Source organism: Panthera uncia, chromosome B4 (assembly GCF_023721935.1).
Source record: "Panthera uncia isolate 11264 chromosome B4, Puncia_PCG_1.0, whole genome shotgun sequence".
In the NCBI taxonomy this organism is placed as follows: Eukaryota; Metazoa; Chordata; class Mammalia; order Carnivora; family Felidae; genus Panthera; species Panthera uncia.
In genome coordinates, this window is record NC_064809.1 from 35,812,467 (window position 1) to 35,833,717 (window position 21,251).

At 35.5% G+C, this 21,251-nt stretch overlaps 1 protein-coding gene across 5 annotated transcripts in view; it reads right to left on the reverse strand.

Moving 5' to 3' along the window:
- ERC1 (ELKS/RAB6-interacting/CAST family member 1) overlaps positions 1-21,251 on the reverse strand; it is a 511,095-nt gene that overhangs the window by 369,897 nt on the left and 119,947 nt on the right. For 4 of the 5 annotated variants that reach the window (XM_049627032.1, XM_049627029.1, XM_049627028.1 and 1 more), the window contains exons 6-7: positions 20,516-20,599; positions 16,803-16,970 (exon numbers count right to left, since the gene is read on the reverse strand). In XM_049627032.1, coding sequence (XP_049482989.1) covers positions 16,803-16,970; positions 20,516-20,599 — 252 coding nt within the window. The remainder of the gene's footprint in view (positions 1-16,802; positions 16,971-20,515; positions 20,600-21,251) is intronic. The other variant, XM_049627031.1, reaches the window with a different exon arrangement.

Consider the following 21,251-nt stretch of genomic DNA (forward strand, 5'->3'; position numbering starts at 1 on the left):
GATTTGGTTCCTATTAGCTGAATCCATTACAGGGCATCAGTCACGGTGATTCAAGAGGGTGCTTATTGAAATCACTGACCCTTCTGCACAGTTAAAGAGGTCAAAGTCTTAAAAAAGTACACATGTCAGAAAATTTAAAAATAAATCATATACTAAATCATTTGCACCTAATTTCTACATTCTCATTTGTATTTTGTATACTGCATATTCTACTTCTCTCTTTTTTAATGCTTATCTATTTATTTTGAGAGAGGGAGAGAGACAGCAAGCAGGAGAGGGGCAGAGAGAGATGGAAACAGAGAATTCCAAGCAGGCTCTGCGCTGTCACTGTCGAGTCCAATGCAGGGCTCAAACTCATGAACCATGAGATCATGACCTGAGCGAAAGAAGTGGGACATTTAACCGACTGAGCCACCCATGTGCCCCTGAATATTCTACTTCAAACACATATACTACATATCCCAATAAACACAAGCAAAGACAAAGCAACCTCCTAAAAGACATTTCACTCAATATCCCTGAAATATATTATTGAATTCTTATTATAAAGGCAAAAAGTCCAGACATTTAAATTTGTAGATAAGTCTTAACTGCCTAATTTCTTTGTCTCTCAGTTCTTCTCAGCATTAATTTCAGAAAAATGAAATGTTTTCCTTCTGTGGGTAAGAAATCAGAATACAGCAGAAATACATCCCTCAGCATTTCTAAATGTTTCTCATTCTGTTGGTACCAAAGTCTCATAGGACAATAACTATAAGACCTCATATTTCTGCTTCTTTACCAAAAGTACCTAGATATCCTAGCTGCATTTGTACATTAGATCCCTCACTCAGCTAAGTGACCTTGGAAATGTGCCAGTGCTAACCAGTCATAGATACCTGCATGCCATTTTGAGGGAATGTCAGGTATGAGACCCACAGGAATTGGTGACTAAAAAAAAGTAAAAAATGAAAACTCTTGTATTAAACATACAAACCTTCAGTGTAAGAGTAGCTGGAAATGCAGGCTTTGGTATAAAATAGATCTCATATAACAAATATTAGGTACAGAAATACTCAAGTCCATAGTAATTAGAATTACTAAATGAGCTTGTCTTTACGAAGTATTCAATTCAAATCACTTACTGTAATACACTTTTTCTTGGTCTACTTTTTTTGTGCAATGAAGAATTTAAATGTGTTTGTCTGGAGATCTAAGATAAAAATAACCACAAAAACCACTCTGCTACTACTAGATTAGTTGCTCTGAATTCTACATTGATCTTTTTGGTTTGGAGTGAGCTAAGTTCACAGTACAATTTTGTGTGAGGTCCATATTTTGCAAACCACAAAAAAACACATTCAGGAAAGCCCCTCAGAGACGAGCTGGACACATAATCATCACCCTAATACCATTCCTGGTAGGAGGAATAAGACCTTGTTTATTCACATCAACTGCACTGGAGGAACAGCATCCACCTAGCTTGCCAAGCGTCAAGGTCTGTGGCAAACAGGTTATGCCAACTTCAAAAACACAGAAGGTTTTTCTCTATAAGATTTTCTCTACCATTGGACATGAACAGAAAAATGGCTACCCGGCTCTTCTGGACTCACTTCTGATCAAAAGCTATCAACTCTCAAGCTATCTTATTTACATCATGAATCTAAATACACAATAGCAGTAGTAACTGCATGGATACAATAGCTTGTTTACTAGAACTCCTATCTTGGCTTTGCCATGATTCACTCCTTTCTGATTCTCTGACCACAACTTTTCAGTTTTCTTCACAGGCTCCTCTGTCATTTTCCCCTCCTCACATCTCACTTTATATAACTTCCTCTGGAGAAACCAATTCAATCCTAGGCTACAGCCACCACATCCGTTGTGACAGCTTCCAAATCTTTATTCCTAACCTCAAACAGTTCTAAAACCCTGAGATTTTAACAAAATATTCTACTTAACCCAGATTTCCACTGAATATTTAGTTTAGACTGAGATTTTGGAGTGCCTGAGTGGCTCAGTTGGTTGAATGTCCGACTCTTGACTATGTATGGTTCAGGTCATGATCCCAGGGACAGGGGATCAAGCCCAAGTCAGGCTCTGTGCTAAACGTGGAACCTGCTTGGGATTCTCTCTCTCTGCCCCTCTCCCCCTGCTCACACTCTCTCTAAAATGAATACAACAGAATAGAATAGAATAGAATAGAATAGAATAGAATAGAAATTTTTTTTTAGAACCTTTTCCTTTAAAGAACCTTTAAAGATCCCCTAATGAGGTCAAACATTAATGTAGATTAAATCTGATGGTGTTTATTATATTACTTTCTGCATTTCTTTCTGTATTTGGCAGTATTTCATAAACTTTTTAAAAATTACTAAACTCTGTGTATTTTAAAGCTGATGAGGGGCACCTGGGTGGCTTGGTCAGTTAAGCATCCAACTTTAGCTCAAGTCATGATCTCGCAGTGCGTGAGTTCAAGCCCTGCGTCAGGCTCTATGCTGACAGCTCAGAGCCTGGAGCCTGCTTTGGATTCTGTCTCCTCCCTCTCTTTGCCCCTCCCCCACTCATACTCTGTCTCACTCTGTCTCTCAAAAATAAATAAATGTTAAAAAAAAATTTTTTTCAAGCTGATGAATCAATGCCCAAACTAAGTGATTTGCCCAAGATCACTAAGTATAATTTCCTATCACCACATTTCTCATTAATCTCATCTAGAACGGAGGCTGAATGAAGGACGCTGGACCATAAGACTGACAACACCCACAAGTAAACGTTTTTTTAAAAGGCTATTTTGGCAAACAGCATTGAGCTGTTTAAAGCCTTATACCTGACAAAAAGTTGAAGAGCTCAGAGAAACATCAAAAAGGCCAAGGATGTAGATGTGCCTTTCCACAGTACATAATTTGTACTTTACTCACGAAGACACACACACAGAAAAGTTGCAAATTTAGTCTAAGAAACCAATGTCAATATTGTCTCCACCTGAAAATTCATAGTAAAGACAACACAATAACAACTACACAAAGTATACAGTAATAAGCTATATTCAGCTATGTAGCCTCAGTAGAAATGTTAATGTTGGTCTCTGTAAATCTGATAATGCAGGGCAGTTGGCCAACCTAGTTCTTCTACCCTGACCTCTCTAAGCCTGTAACACTCTAAGTCTGTAACACTTCCTCATTCTGGTACCAGACTAAAATTAAGTAAGCCTTATAATCGTGCCGGAAACCCTCAGAATCACAGAAAGAGACCATTTCCTCATTGGAAGGACCTGGTAAGCTTACCTGATTGAATCTCTCCTCTAAATCCTGGGTCTCTATATCCCTTTTAAGCAGGCTTTTCTAGTATCTGAACACCTCCAGTAAAACTCAGGTACACAGTTCCTCTCCAGAGGCTGCCCATACTCTGCTTTTACCAGGCATAAAAGCTATCTCTTATCCAGAAGTTTTAAAAGAAAAGAAAGAAAAAAAAAAAAAAAAAGGCTTTTTCTGTAGTTTTATCCACTGGCCCAAGTTCAACCCCTTAGGCCAGATGCTCTTCTACGTAATAGCCATTCAGATACATGCAGACTATCATGTACTCCCAAGAGCATTTCTTTTCCAAGCTACCCTTCAACTATTCCTCAATATGCCATGATTTCAGACTCTTTGCATCTAAACATGCTTAAGTGTGCCAACATCCTTTAAATCACTGTATCCAGAACTCAATATTTTACGTCTGATTACTTTACCCTTATATCTAGGCACTTTCAAAACAAATGAAGATTGCATATGTTTTTTTTGTTTTTGAAGGGGTTTTCTGGCAGCCACTATACAGATGCTTTTGTCAGTTTTTATGGGTTTGGTAGATTGATTGATTGATTGGGCTAGCTTTTTGTTGGAGAGAGGGAGAGATGGAAAATTAACAATTTTTACAGTCATCCTTTTAAATTTTTATCCTGCTTGGTTTAGCCCATTACTCTCTTTAAAGATCTTTTGGAATGCTGAATTTCTTATCTAATATGCACATTACCCATCCTTCCTCCATATTTTTTTCCATCTGATTCATTAATAAAAATACTTAACAAGGAAGAGTTAACATTCGAGGGATACATAATAAATACTACCAGAAATTTTTATGTAAGTTAACATACATCATTAAACATCACCTTTTGGGAAAAGTAAATTTATAGTTATGAAAAAACCTAATTACCATCTTATCCAGCTTCCATTTCTCCATCTTATTTACACTGCCTTGCCAGCGCCTTGAAGAGGTATAGGTCTACTACATTTCTCATATACTCCTGATCTTCCAGACTGGAAATCCTAGATATAGGATAATAAACTATAAGATATATCTTATATATCTTACCAGATACAAGAATAATATAAAATTAGCCTGAGATGACCTAATTTTTTTTTTATTTTTTAAATGTTTTTATTTATTTTTGAGAGAGAGAATGCAAGTGGGGCAGGGGCAGGGAGACGGGGGCAAAGGACCCAAAGAGGGCTCTGCACTGACAGCAGCAAGCCAAATGTGGGGCTTGAACTTGTGAACCCCAAGTTCAGGACCTGAGCCAAAGTCAGATGTTCAACTGAATAAGTCACACAGGTATCCCTGAGGTGACCTAGTTTTAATGTTGACTTTCAGTAATGACCATTTCCACCTCAAGATCCTTCAATATTCCATTCTAAAATAGCACTTAGGGGGCAGGACACCTGGGTGGCTCAGTCAGTTAAGCGTCCGAATTTGGCTCAGGTCATGATCTCACAGTCTGTGAGTTTGAGCCCCAAGTCAGGCTCTGTGCTCACAGCTTGGAGCCTGGAGTTTGCTTCGGATTCTGTGTCTCCCTCCATCTCTGCCCTTCCCCCACTCATGCTCTGTTTCTCTCTCTCTCTCAAAAATAAACATTAAAAAATTAAAAAAATAAAATAAAATAGCACTTAGGAAAAAGCTTAGGTGCACAGAGGTGGCAATCCTCTTTGTTCTCTTGTTTGAAAATCATAGTGCCATTTGCTCAAAGCCAATCTTAAAAACTGCTATTATCTTCATGATTCCTAAATGATAAACAATAACTGATTAGTAATTTAATTTGCACCTGGGATTTAAACTGTCCTAGCCAAAAACAAAACAAAACAAAACATTTTACAGCACTTTACAGACTAAGGACGCTTAAAATGTAGACTCTGATTCAAAGGTCTAAAGTATGACTCAAGATTTTGTTTCCAATAAGTTCTTAGGCGAGTAGACACTGCTGATCTCAGAATCACACTTTGAATAGATCTCTTGAATACTTTCTTATAATTTCTCTTCTCACACATCTTGGGTATTCATTTTCATTTTTCCACTATTAGAATATACAACCTACTCTTTTCAGTCCTATGATATTCTTCTGGATGGAGAAGACAAAAGCAATCTAGATGCGGAATTTCACCTGCTCTATCATTTAGCAACCTCATACCAACAAGGAGAAGCAAGTGATAAACTCTACCTTTTATGATCTTTCTCCAAAAGTCTTCACTTTTACTGGATAACCTTAACTAATTTTGAAGTTCTGGTATTAATGACACTATTGTTGTTAGGTTTGTGCCAAATTCTTATATTGATATTTGATTGTTTTTTTTCCTACTTGTCACATTAATATCCCTTTTCTACTATTGTCTCTTGAATCTCACCCATTCTTTGTAGAGACAATTTTTTCTTTTTAGCAGTTCTTTCTATGTGATCCATAGGGAGTAAACTCTCAGTCTGTGGTAGTCTGGAAAAAAGTCTTTCTTTAATCTACTTCGAGTGATAAATGATAGTTTCACCGGGTTCAGAATTATGAACTGAGAGGGCACCTGGGTGGCTCAGTCGGTTAAAGATCTCATCTCAGGTCATGATCTCATGGTTCTTGAGTTGAAGCCCCGCATCAGGCTCTGTGCTGCCAGCTTGGAACCTCAAGCCTGATTCAGATTCTGCATCTCCCTCTCTCTCTGTCCCTCCCTCTCTCTCTCAAAAATAAACATTTTTTTAAAATTAAAAAAAAAGAAAGAAACAGTTGTCTAAGGTTTTCACTGAACTTTGAAGGTTTTACTCTACCATATTCTCTCTTGCTCCTATTGTTGCTGTTGTAAAGCCTACTGTGGGCCTGTTAATCCTTCATAGGTAAACTATCTTTCCTCTCTCGTGGCTTTTGTTCCTTAATGTTTATTTATTTATTTTGAGAGAGAGTGAGAGTGAGTGGGGAAAGGGCAGAGAGAGAGGGAAAGAAAGAATCCCAAGCAGGCTCCACATTGACAGTGTGGAGCCCAACATGGGGCTTGAACCCACAAACCATGAGATCATGACCTGAGCCAAAATCAAGAGTCAGACGTTTAACAGACTGAGCCACCCAGGTACCCCAAATTTCTGGTGGCTTTTAAAATCAGTTTATCTATGGTTTCATTGTGATTTATGGTAGGTGAGGATATCTTCCTGCTCAAGAATTATTTGCTCCTTAACAGAAGGTCCATTCCTATCATCTGGTCAGAAATATTCTCAGCAATTATCTCTTTTAAAATTGCCTCCCATTTCCTCTATCCTCCCCTTTTGAAACTCTCTTATATATGTTAGATTTCTATTTCGACAGACTTCTCTTTAATTTCTATCTTCTTATGTGTCCTATTGCTCTCCGGATAACGTCTCCTCAGATGTATTTTCCAATTCACTGTCTCTGCAGCTCTACTTTGCAGTTTACTACTACATTGTTCTTCCACTTTAGTTATTACGTATTTCTTTTAATAGTTTTAATTAATTTATTTATTTAAGAAAGAGAGAGTGCACAGAAGGGGGAGAGAGAGAGAGAGAGAGAGAGGAGAGAGAGGGAATCCCAAGCAGGCTCCACACCATCAGCATGGAGCCTGATGCAGGGCTCGAACTCACGAACCATGAGATCATGGCCTGAGCCGAGATCAAGAGTCAGATGCTTAACTGACTGGGTCACTCAGGCACCCCTAGTTATTATATATTTCATATCTAAAACTCTGTTTTGTTCTTTAACAACCTGCCTGGTATTATGTATAGTGTTTTGCCCTTTGTTCACGTTTTAAATCCTTCCTTCATGTATGTAACAATGGTAGTATTTATTGAGTGCTATATGTGCATGCACTAACTCTCATAACATTCTAGAAGGTAATGCTATGCTCACAAATGAGGAAACTGAAGCACAGAAAGTATCAACTTACATTAACAAGTAACTGGCAAAGCCAAGATTAAAAGACACTAAACAACTACAGCTAGTGTTGCCCTTTAGTACACTGCTCAGCTTTTACTCACAATGGTCCTGAAAAAACAGCCCAATAAGTTGTATTTTTTTCTTCCATTCTAAAGAGTGCTCCTATGCTTACTTCTCCATCCTTTAGTTTAATCATTTCATTTATGGTCTCTTTCTATTATCCAACGTTCCTAAGGGTCTAAACATTCTTATTTGTTCTTACTTTTGATATTGGTTCAGAATAAATTCCATAGGTGATTGATTAATTTGGGGTAGTAAGTTCATTCTAAGCATGGCTCTTATCTGTGGGAATCTGTGTGGACTAGGCTGAAATCTATGTTGGCAGCAGCTATGCATATTCAAACTCAAAGCTCATGAGAAGACACCTTTCCTCCAACTCTAAAACCAGGTAAGTCAGTTTCTAATATTATCAATTAATACTGGTAGGATTAATTTTTTTCTAATCCACTTTTTCTCACAAAAGTCCTAGATTTACTCGGTTTCAAATCTGTACCCCATTTAGGGCCAATGTCTGCTCTCCACATGTCAGCATTAAAATATAAGCCCCTTAGTTACCAAAAAGAATAACCCTTCAGAACAACTGTACTTAGAGTCCTTGTTGACAGATGCTCGGTGTTGGAAGGGATGAGAAAAAACAGAGACATCTGCCCTGTCAGAGAGATAAACCAAAACAACTCTGAGAATCAATGTGGTAAATACACCATACCCGACATACCTCACAGTAGTTACACAGTCAGAATTACTGCTTTCACACTTTCATCAACTTGGAGAAAGAAATAAATTACTCAATCTTCAGTTCACTTAAAACTATCATTGACCCATGCAAAGTTCTATTGTGCCTTATTATTTTTCCATCCACATCCAATATCCATTCCTCCATCAATATGCAGCCATTCTAATATATTTAATATGTAACTGAATATGCATTAACTTAAAAATACAGAGGCTTATTTTTTATACATATTTTTTAACTCATATGAATGCTATATACCTCATTCTCTTACTTCTAAATATATATATATATATATATATATATATATATATATATCTCCATGACCTTATGATTACTTCTAAGATCACTGCTTTTGACTTTTACATAGTATTCCATGGTATATACCCACTATATTTTACTTATCCAACCCCTCTAGAAATAACCATTGGGGCCGCCTTCAATTCCTTGTTCTACAGTGAGCACCCTTATAATATATGTTCTCCTGTGAGTCAGTGGGAGCCAACTATGCCATATACCTTACAAGCACTGAATATTAACTCAATTTCTAATTTTTACCAATTTGAACAATGGAATATATTTCATTGTCTCCAAAATTGAGGATCCCATGCTATATTTATTTGCTAACCCTTTAGGCTTCCTTGTTTGTTAATTGCCTACTTAAATCCTCTCTCTCATCCTATAGTCTCTTTTTCTTACTGATTTATAAGCATTGTTTTTTTATTCTATATTCCAATCTTTGTTATTTTGGGAGGCAGTGAAAATATCTTCTAATCAGTCACATATTTGTTAACTTTGCCAGTAGAGTTCTTTCTTGAATTGAAATACTTAAATTTGATGGCGTCATTTAAAATGTATCTTAAATGTATCCCACCTAATATACATTTCATAATTAGGCTTATAGGTTTCCCTTTCACACTGAGGTCTTTAATCAATATGGAGTCCACTGTTTTATCTGGTATGTGATAGGCGGCCAATTTCATTCTCTGTATGTCAATTGTCTAAACATTCTTTTAATCTGCACTAGTTTATGATGGTCCCATCTATATACATGTCTAAACTCTCTTTTTTCCCACTGGTCTATTTGCCCATTCCTTTGCCAGTACTACACAATTCCAGGGTGAATATTCAGGTTGGTTTATGGCTCTGTGGTATATTTTCAAATCTATTAAGGCAGATCTACCCATCTTTTCCTCTTTTTCTTCACTTTAATGTTAGAATAGCTTTATTTGTCAACGTAAGTTTTAAAATTTTTCAATTGTGGTCAAATACACATAACATAAAATTTGCCATCTTCACCATTTTTAAGTGTATAAGTCAATGGTGTTCAGTACATTCACAATGCTGTATTACTAATCTCCATAATTCCCTTCATCTTACGAAACAAAAACTGTTCCATTTAAAAAAAAAAAAAAAAAAAACCTTCTCCATTCTCCCCAGCTCATAGCAACCACCATTCTCCTTCTATCTTTATGAATCTGACTTCTCTAGGTACCACATACAAGTGAAATGATACATTTTTTGTGACTTGTCCATGTAAAACTTAAAGTAAAATGAGTTTCTAAAAAAACACTGCTGAGTATTTTCATTGGAATTGAAAAATATGTAAACACTTATTTGGGGAGAACTGATATCTTACAGTATTAAATCATACCACTTATTGATAACAACAGATCTCTGAATTTATTTCTTTTTCCTTGTATCCTCTTGTAGAGTCTTGGGCTTTCTTGCTTCTTCTACTTTTTGGAAAACATTAAATATAAAAAATGATTATTTTTTAATGTTTTATAAAGTTCTCCTGGCAAGCCGAGTCACAGGATTTAGAAGGAGATAGGGTTGAGGCTGAATACCATTTTAATTTTCTATAATGATTACTGTTCATGTTTTCTATTAATTCTTGAACCTACTTTGTCATATTTTCCAGAAATGTATTCTTTTGTTCTGTCTTTATAAGCTTATCAGAATATAATTGCTTATAAATGTCTTTTATTATTTTTAAATTGTATGGTGCTAGTAGTTACTTCTTTATCATTCTGTAAGAGACATTCCTATCTGATTAGCCTTTTTAAAACAACACTTAGTTTATTTTATCCTCTACTGATTGCTTACTTAGTATCTGTTACCCTCCATTTTACTGTTTCTTTGGTTTTGTTATTTTTTTCCTAGTTTCCAGACTTATATACTTAGCTTATTTGCATTTATTCTTTATTATTTTCCAATAAACATAAAAACTAGACATTTACCTCTAGATACTAGAGGATTAGTTGTACCCCACAGATTTTCTTTTGCTTTCTGTTCCAGTCTCCTTCAACCCATGGTCATTAAGTAGTATATTTTCAACACTAATTCAAAAAGATACATGCACCCCTATGTTTACTGCAGCATTATTTCCAAAAGCCCAGATATGGAAGTAATCTAAGTGTCCATCAATAGACAAATGGATAAGGAAAACATGATATGTATACAATGAAATATTACACAGCCATAAAAAGGATGAGATCTTGCCATTTGAGACAATATGAATGGGCCTAGAGAATACTATGCTAAGTGAAGTAAGTCAGACTGAGAAAGACAAATACCATATGATTCCACTCCTAAGTGACATTTAAAAACAAAAAAATGAATAAATAAAAAAAGCACAATCAGGCCTATAAATACAGAAGACAAACTGATGGTTGCCAGAGGGCAGGGGAGTGGGGGGTTAGGCAAATTGGGTGAAGGGGAGTGGGAGGTACAGGCTTCTAAATATGGAATAAGTAAGTCACAGGAATAAATGCACAGCATAATGAATACAATGATATTGTAACAGCAACATAATGGAACAGATGGTAACTATACTTGTGGTGGACACAGCATAACATATAAACAAATCACTGAGTTGTACACCTGAAACTTAATGTAATATTATGTGTCGATTATACTAAAAGTACTACATTTTCAGATTCCAAATTAATTTATGGTGCAATTCTTCATTACTGATTTTTTTTTTAATTTATTTTTGAGAGAGAGTGTGTGAGTAGGCAAGGAGCACAAAGAGAGGGAACCACAGAATCCAAAGCAGACTCCAGGCTCTGAGCTGTCAGCACAGAGCCAGATGTGGGCTTGACCTCATGAACCATGAGATCATGACATGAACCAAAGTCAGACATTCAACCAACTGAGCCACCCAGACGCCCCTTCATTACTGATTTCTAATTCTGCTACATTGGCGTCAAAGAACACAGTCCAGGTGACTTTAATTCTTGGGAATTTTGACATATCCTCTGTGGCCTAACACATTTGATTTTTATGACTATTCAAGAAGTTCTTAAAAAGTGTTTTCTGTATTTGTTAGTGCAATATTTTACAGAATACCTATTTGAGCTTATTAATGTTATTGAAATTTTCGGAATTGTTTTTTACTTTTGTTTCTTTGATCAAGTTCTGAAAGCAATGTGTACTAATGAGCAACTGCAACTGTTGGTTTCATCTATTTCTCACCACTGTTGTTTTACACACTTAAAGGCAATGTTGTTGGATGCATAAATGTTCACAATCATCTTATTTTCTTGATCTACTGCTCTTTTTATCAGTACATAACATCGCTCTTTGTGCTTTATAACTTCTTTGCCTTAAAAGATAATTTAATTAGTGTTAAAATAAGTGGGAGGGCATATTTTCTTGATAAACCTTTTATTTTTTAAATTTTATCTATTTTTTATTTTTAATTCTGCTATTTTTTGTTTTATGCTTAACTCTTATTGACAAGATATTTCTGTATCTTATTTTTTAGCCCAATTGAGGTCTGTATTTTTTTAAGTTTATTTATTTCTTTAAGTTTATTTATTTATTTTGAGAGAGAGAGGGAGACAGTGCAAGCGGGGGGGGGGGGGGGGGGTGATAGGGAGGGAGATAGAGAATACCAAGCAGGCTCCACGCTGACAGCACAGAGCCCGATGCAGAGCTTGAACCCACGAACTGTGAGATCATGACCTGAGCTGAAACCAAGAGTTGGATGCTTAACTGACTGAGCCACCCAGGCACCTCGAGGTCTGTATTTTAATCTACGTTTAACTCATTGCATATATTGCCTTTCCCATATTCATACAATTTTGGCCAACATTTTTAGTGTCTACATACCATCTTGTTTCTCCCCATCCTCACTGCCTCATTCTTTTCTATTCTCCACTAGATAGACTAAATTTTATACTGAAGATTTGAAATTTATACACTGTTTTTATTCTCCTAGTATATTAACAGCAATACTTAACACTTATGTTTTCCTGGCATTTTCTCAAGTTTATCATTATTAGCATCTCCACAAACAAGACACGTTCACCACTGTGAATGGTGCTAATTCACCACTGGAGTTGGAAGACTGGTGGTGGTGGCAGGAAGCCCCCCAGATCTGAAAGCCTCTGGTATAGTAATATGTACCTCTACTCTGCCAACACTCTTTCTCTAAAATGATCTTCTACTCAGGTATAGAGAGAATGAGAAGGAAGAAGGGGCACTCAGAAGCTAGACAGGCCATCTTCACAAGCTCACTTGAATACCACACCAATGTTATACTGCAGTACCTGCCCCCACCACTACCCCATGACTCATACCTGGCTAAACACTGCTCACAATGGTAATGGAACAATGATCCACCTAGAACACTGGGAGAGAAACAGTCACTGAAAAATATCCCAAACCACCACATGATGTCAAATCCTCCTTTATTCTGAGTTGTTTCATATATACACATATATTCAGATTCCACACAAGGAGGCATTATAGCATTATGATCAAGAACATAAGTTTCGGAGTTTCAATTGATCAGACTCTGAATCCCAGGCAGTAAGTCATGTAACCTCCATCTCTCCAAGCTTCAGTGTGCCACCTATAAAACATTATGACAATTCTTATTTGCTAGAAGATTACTGTAATGCTAACTAAGAAAATGAAAGAAAGTATACACCCCTGCATGATATGCAGAAAGCATTTAATGTTAGGTATTATCAAATATGTTTTTTAACTAGATTATCTCTCAAATGCACTCTAGCCCTAAGGGTGTATTACTAACTCTAAATATACTGGGGAAGTCAAAACTCTAGTTTGAAGAGCACAGCATATTGGGGTGCTTGGTTGGGAATGCAAGCAGAAGGTGCATGTCAAACAACAATGCCTAAGCTCCAGTGCCTAAACATGCTAGAGCCTGGGCAGTTCTTTACTTTGTGCTGGATGCTGAGTCTCTGACCAACTATGAAAGAAAAGTCACTTCCTATAAACTGTCAGTAAGAAATGGATGATACCATTCACCTGTAATAAACAGAACTCTAGGGACACCTGGGTGTCATCTGATATTTGATTTTGGCTCAGGTCATGATCTCAGAGTTTATGAGATCAAGCTCTGCACTGAGCATGGAGCCTGCTTGGGATTCTCTCTCTCTCTCTCTCTCTCTCTCTCTCTCTCTCTCTCTGCCCCTACCCCGCTTGTGTGTATGGGCATACTCTCTTTCTCTCTCTCAAAATAAACATTAAAAAAATAAAAAATAAATAGAATTCTAAAATTAAATGTTCTGGAAAACAAAAAAATTGTACTGCTTTGAGGCAATAAGGCTTCCATTATTTTAACATACTGATAAAATCAGCTCTGCTCATTGAGAACTCAAACAAAATAAATTCATTGTAAAGTCCACGGTATGTCATCAAGACTTAGAAACAAGAAAGTGGGCATAAAATAGAAAATTTATTGAAAATATTATATTATAATTTCCTGAAAGTCCCAGGGTATTAGTGAGAGTGGCCCCAAGTGCCAATCAAAAGTAATGTGCTAATTTAAAACTTCATGTAACTCTCAACAATAAAAACAACAATCCTTATCTTACCTAATCCATACCATTAATGTGAGGATCACATAAAACAACAGAGATCAAATAAAAGTGCTTATAAATATTTAAAAATATTTGAAATCCACTGGCATTTAATAATTCCCTCTAAATTCAGAGGAGAGCTACATAATTAAACATCTATTCTAGCCACAAAAACCTTAGGAAGCTGGTACTATCATTATCCTCATTTACAGATGAGGAAATAAAGGATTAAAGAGGTAAAGTAATTCATCCAACATCACATAACTAATGAACACAGACAGTTGCATTTCAAATTTAGGTCTGACTCCAAAGCCCATGGTTTTAACCACTATGTTACTAGATCCAGACCACTTCTGTGAAGGTTAACAGATTAGAAGAGATGTTCATAAAACAGGAGCAATTCCAGAGATACTATATATATTGTACACTGCCCATCACAAGAGGGCCTCATTCCCTGGACCATGAACAGGAAAAAAAAAAAAAGAAAAGAAAAAAATCAGGTCCTTTCCCATATCCCCATTTTACTTTAAGGATTTTTTTTTTTTTTTAATTTTTCAACGTGTTTTATTTATTTTTGGGACAGAGAGAGACAGACAGAGCATGAACGGGGGAGGGGCAGAGAGAGGGAGACACAGAATCGGAAACAGGCTCCAGGCTCTGAGCCATCAGCCCAGAGCCCGACGCGGGGCTCGAACTCACGGACCGCGAGATCGTGACCTGGCTGAAGTCGGACGCTTAACCGACTGCGCCACCCAGGCGCCCCACTTTAAGGATTTTTAAAAACTCCTTGATCCATGTTCTTTTTCACACACGCTTAGTGATGTGAGCATTAGATCAAAGTCCAAGACAGCTGAAGAAATGAGAACTAGATCAGTTAAGAGCAAATTACAGAAAATATATGAGAATTTGTTCAAAGAGCTGGTTCAAACTGCCTTTTATTGGGCTCTCATGAGAAAGATGCTTTGGAAAAAGTGACCCTGGTCAAATGTCACCAAAGTAATTTGAGAAAAAAAGTACATGCTAACAAATAGGCATATCACATTCATATAATCATCCTAGATTCAAAAGGACATTAGCTTTTACACTGTCATCCTTTTGGATGAGATAGTCATATTTGAGCAATTTGTCCTAGTAACTTACAGGGGTAATCACTGAAACTCAGTTACTTCCATAATGGCTAAAAACAAATATAAGAACCATTCAAGAATGACCACAAATAGTCTTTAGTCTCTATGGTACAAGAAATCAATCACAAGCCCATCTGTGTGAGACCTAGCGAATAAGAACATTATTTGAGAGGGGTACAAAGAAAAGGATGGATTGCCAAGAGGAAAAAGTAATTTATTATCGACTGTGACAAGCTTTTAAATGTTTGCATTATCATTAACCAACTGCCTGGTTCTCTGATTCACACACCTGCCACCACCAGCCAATGCTATCACAGTAGTAAACTTGGACATAGGCTCACCTCTAAAACACTGGCACCCTCTTCTGACCTTTTTGCAGTACTGCATGCACACCAGTTACTGGGGTGAAAAATTCTAATAAAGCCATTAGTAATTTTGCAGGTAACATTTTCCAGATAATTTTATATTTGTAATTCCCTGGATGAACATAAAATTAGCTAAATAAACATATGAAATTGCATATCTTTTAAACAAACTTTATGCCAATGAAGAGAAAACCAACTGTGTTCTCTTAATATTTTCAGAGATTATATATTAGCTGATTTTATTACAATAGCTATAATGATGACAATAACGAATAGACAAAGATTTTATTGCGTGCCAGGCACTAGGCTGATGAGGCAGACACTCCTACTCTTGTCATCTTACAGATGTGGGGAAAGTGAGGCACAATGAAGTTAAATAACCCAGGATCATGTACCTGAGAATAAGTGGTAAAGCTGAATTTCAAACTATGGCCCTGCAGCCAAAATCTAATTTTATCCAAAATATCCCTGTGAGGGAAAATGAAGTTATCATGATAACATGAGACATGACTGAAATAGAAACAGTATAGGTTATAAGGAAAATTACAAACATATCATCCAAATCCCTCATTTTCAGCAAAGTCCCAAACTGTACAAAAATAAAATATTACATGAAAGAGTTTTGGCCATTTACCCATTCCTCCTCACTTGAAGATTCTCAATCTTCTGGGTCTATGTTTTTATACCTTCTTTTTACTCCTAATTCCTCTTTTCCCTTTTCTCTAACTATGCCCTTATTTACTTATCTGGTTCTTTAAATGAAAAGAAAAAAACTAATCCACATTGTATGCCTTTTCTTCTATAAAGCAGAACTACTTACCTATTTCTACCTAAATTCCCTATTTCACTATATCTTTAAAAAAATATTTAAGATAGTAAATCAAAATAACATCATGAATTCCTTCTCTTTGATCATTACAATTATGACAGATTCTCATCTGTATGGAATTATTTACGGTATTCCTACCTAAAATCAGGGCTGAAAAACTGAATAATCTAAGATCTCTAAAAATAATAACAATTTTCACACAGGATACGAAGGCACATCATCTAACAATCTATGATTCAAAACAAGATCTATCTAAAACACTTCTAGATTCTGCAGTTTGCCTACATAAAGCTATTCATTATATCAAAAATTAAGAACACTTAATAATCTAAACACAGGGTAACCAAGGTCACTGTCATTCACGACTAGAAAATTCACATGGGTCAGAACAAAATACTCATTTAGATTTCTTTTTAACAACCACCGTTACATTTCATAATGTTAGAAGCACAAACTTAGGGAACGTCTAAAGAATTAAAAACATACACAAACTGCACCAGATTTAATTTATTAGATCTAAGAACTGAAACAAGATAGTTACATTTTTACTACAGTAACTGATCACACTGCTAAAGAATTAATCATTACATTATTCATATCTCCCAAATCTAACAAAAACAGCACAGGTAAAGGTGCCAAGGAATTGGCACGTGAAAGGTGCCAAGGAATTGGCTCCCTGAAAATTCCAGAATTCATTTTACCTCGGTCTGTAGGATGGCAGCCCTTTGTTCTTTAGCAGTCAAGGACTCCTTCAGCACTTCAATGTGTTGCTTACTGTCTGAAAACTGGTTTGTGAGTGTTTCTAGCTTTGTCTGTAGGGCTAGTAGTTCTGTGTCCTTTCTGGACAGCTCCTGCTTCACCTGACCAATCTAGAGGAAAAAACAGAACATTGTAAGTAAAAAAGAAATGAAACAATCACCTCTGATCTGAATCTTTTTGACAGATCTGAGTCACAAAATACTAACTATAGCATTAGTTTTATGACAAAACACAATTTATCTTTTTGTATCACCTAATCTTGGATAACCACCCACCACAAAAAACAACAACAACAACAAAAAAAAACAAAAACAAAAAAAAACAGGTTTTCAACAAATAGGGATATCCCAGTTTTCAATTATTGTATTTCCTAAATACTCTTCAAAATCTCTTAGAAAAAGAATAGACAGAGAAAAATCCCAATTAGACTACTATGAGATAGCAGGAAGCACCTGAATACTATTGTGCTGATCAGTTTTCATTTTATTAAGTCAGACCTCTTAAAACATAAAGCAGGATTAGTGTAGATGTAAAACAGAAGGAAAAAAGAAAACCTCCTAGCATTGCCATTTAAAGCGAAATTTGAAAGCTGCTGCTAGTATACTTTTTATTTTTTCATTCACAAACAAAAGTTTACATAAAATCCTTATCTTAAAAAGCCACCATTAGTGTTTTAAGGCATTATAAACCCGTGCCTTTTAGAAATCACATAATTTTGAGGAGTTAGAGATACTGACCTAAAAAAAGATTCCACCAACAAAGTTCTATCATCTACAACATGTCGTATGAACTAGGTGGATAAAAGTATATGACTTAAATGCATAAAAGCTCAGCCATAAGAATCTACATGTGTAATTTGAATCTGAATTATCTGACAAAATCCATAAGAGGCATCCATTCATTCTCCCATAAATTTCTCATCTTAACTTTAAAAAATTTTTATTTCAAACATCTCATTTACATCTAAGAATTTTCTAAATAGGCTCTTATTGTAAATGTACAACAAATAAACAAAAATCAGAATTGCTTTTACATTCTGTCTAGTGCCTAGCAAGGTAGCTAGCTGTGCACTAACAGATTAATGACCAGAAGTATAAATCCCGTAAGAAGTCCATAATTTATTTCAGCATTACTGATGAAACGAAAAGTACTTTGTATTTTTTTACATCTACAGAATCTGTACTATAATAATCTGAGGTATAAAGGACAATTTTGAGAACAATTTCACATGAGGAAGTGTGAAATAAATATTACTTTAATTAAAATTAGACTTTTGGGACGCCTGGGTGGCTCAGGTAGTTAAGTGACTGACTTCAACCCAGATCATGATTTTGCAGTTCATGAATTTGAGCTCCATGTCAAGCTCTGTGCTGACAGCTCAGAGCCTGGGGCCTGCTTCAGATTCTATGTCTCTCTCTCTCTCTCTCTGCCCCTCCCCTGCTCATGCTTTGTCTCTCTCTCTCTCTCTCAAAAATAAATAAAAATATTTTAAAAATAAAAAATAAATTAAAATTAGACTTTAAGGAGCACTAAAAATTAATTTCTAATTTACTCTTCTTGCTTAGCAACAAGACAAGCCTTTTCTCATATGCATGAAAATTCTATTTGCAGATTTAATTAATTATTCATTCATTCAACAAATATTTCTATATGTTTATTGTATGCAAACTACTATAGGATACTAAGAATGTCAGTGGAAGATAATTGTAAATGGCAGCTATCTTCATCCTGTAATATACAGATGTACCCTGAGTTACCACATACTGTAATGCTGTGGCATCTTTCATGACATCCCTTTCCTAACAAAAAACACATATTAGTATTTTTCTATCCTTAACATACAGGTTGCACTAAAAATACACTTATGGTATGAATTGATTAGGAGAAATGTTTAAAATTTTATCACTTCCTCGGCTAAAGAACTATTACGGCTTAAAGATTACTCAAATTTCCAACTACTTCCAATCATGTGATTAAAAATAAATATAAAATCCTTGTTTCCTCAGCATCTACATTTTTAAATAATCTTCAAATATTACTATATTGACCATAAAGAATGAAAAAGGAAGAAAATATTCTAAATGGAAAGCAGAGTTTAGAAGCACACATTTTCCATAAAAGTTAGGAGCACAAGGCTTTGCAATCACACCTGAGGATAAGTGTGTCTTTGAGTAATTACCTCTCTAAGTCTTGTTTTCCTAATCAGTAAAATGGAGCAAGTAAACTAATGTTACTGTATTTAGACATTAAATAAAATAATGTATGGAATGTGCTTATCCTGTTGTTTGGTATAACAAAGAAATATTTATAATAGGTAAGGAAAAAAAAAAGTAAAGTTATAGATCAACTACTCCTCTAGATAATACAGTTACTGTAAACCAAAACCAAATTAGTCCCTTTTAGACAAAATATGTCACTTTATGATCTGTATTATAAAGTGGTCCATAAATAGCAAAAATATCAAATTAGCACAAGTTTTGTTTTGTTTGGTTTTGTTTTAATAATGCTGCATTCCTGTCTTATCCCACAATTACTTTCAGGAGCAGTTTTTCCTGACATTTGTGTGACATATGTGCACATGGCCTAGCCACAGAGCAGTAAGTAGACTGAAGAGCTTACCAGCACGGGTTCTGGAATCAGACTGCTTACATAAAAACCAAACTCTGCCCCTTACTAACTATATATTTTTTTTTAATTTAAATTTTAGTTAACATACAGTGCGATACTGGTTTCAGGCACTAGTTATATTTCCTAAGCACCACTCTGTTACCTCAGTTTCCTCATCTATAATTTGGGGGTGATAATATACCTACCTTAGCAGGTTATAAATGCTTACTTACATGTTAGCTACTTTATTATTTTTTTATTGTATTTTGAAATGGAATTTAAGTTCTTTAAACAGAAGATTAAACTAGATTTAGACACTTAAAGTATGTTTCATGCTAATTCTAATTTACTAGATAACTCTAAGCAAATCACTTTCTATATATCTGTTCTAAAAAAAGTAACATCTGTTGTAAAATCACCTAATGGTGACTTAAAGATAATACATATGAAGTTAAAGCACTTTACTCAAGAATTTCAAATTCTACGAGAGTCGATATTAAAAGTTCTCATCACAAGAAGAAAATAAAATTGTAACTATGCATGGGTACTATGTAGGATGTTAACTAGACTTACTGTAGAGGTCAGATAGATAGACAGATCTCAAATCATTATGTTGTACATGTATCAATTATACCTCACTTTTAAAAAAAAGAATTTTAAATTCAGATAAACACTACAACCTAGAATATCTACATATTCTTATACCAAAGAAGAGAGATCATCATTCATATAAACAGCAAGTATCTACAAAAGGAAAGGACTTAAGAAAAAACAAATTTTGAAGTACAATCCATACAGTGACAAAAGCAACAATAAAGAACCAGATATAGGGCTTCCAGAACATGTGAAGGCTCACTGCACACAAAGTGACATATGGGTCAAACTGGTGAACATGAGTCGGTTAAAGAGCAGAGCAGGCTGGTTAGTGCTAGTATTGGGCAAAGCTGCCAACCAAAGAGAATGAAAGTATAAGCCACCCAGAAGCCAGAGCCAGCAGGGTCCCACTGTGGGATCACTGCTCACAAAGAGTAAATCTTACGGCAAAGACCTCAGCCTGAAGACCAGCCGCTCTCTTTTTCAGCTCCTCCCCTTGAGCCTCTTTCGAACTTAGCTCCTCCTTCAGTTGTTCTACCTGTCACGACATTGTTATTCTTTTTCACTTATGTGTCAATTTAGGTATTATCTGCTTTTCAGCCAGAGCAGTAACTGGAAATGACAATAATTTAAATAACACAATCAAATCTGTTCCCTTAATTCCCTCTTCAAAGCACCCTAGATGATTCTCTATTTTCATTCACAGGATTTTTTAAATGGACTCAAATGTGCCCATCAGCAAATGGAAAGCAGAAATTATACTGTAGCATATTTTGTTCTCAAATTAGCGTGAAAAATACAAACTAACAGAAAGTTGGATATGTGAATTGTTAAGTTCTAAAATTAACATAAATTGTCAATAGTCACTGATAACAGATTCTTAAAATAATAAAGGAATATTTTACAGACTTTTATGCCAGGTATGGATACCACAGCAAGAAACTAGAAACCAGAGAGGGAGTTAGAATAATGGTGTATCATTCCTTTATAGTTTTCTGTTCTGAGAAACTGGCGAACTAATACAATTGGGATGCAGGAGGTATTTATTTTCTAGCTAATATTTTATCATCACAATTAGATTTTTAATTAAACCAAAACAAACCTAGCAAATTGATAGCCATAATAAACTAGATCTTCCAATTTGCCTAAATAGGTATAGAATCAAACTAAATGGCTTTGGATCTAAGGAA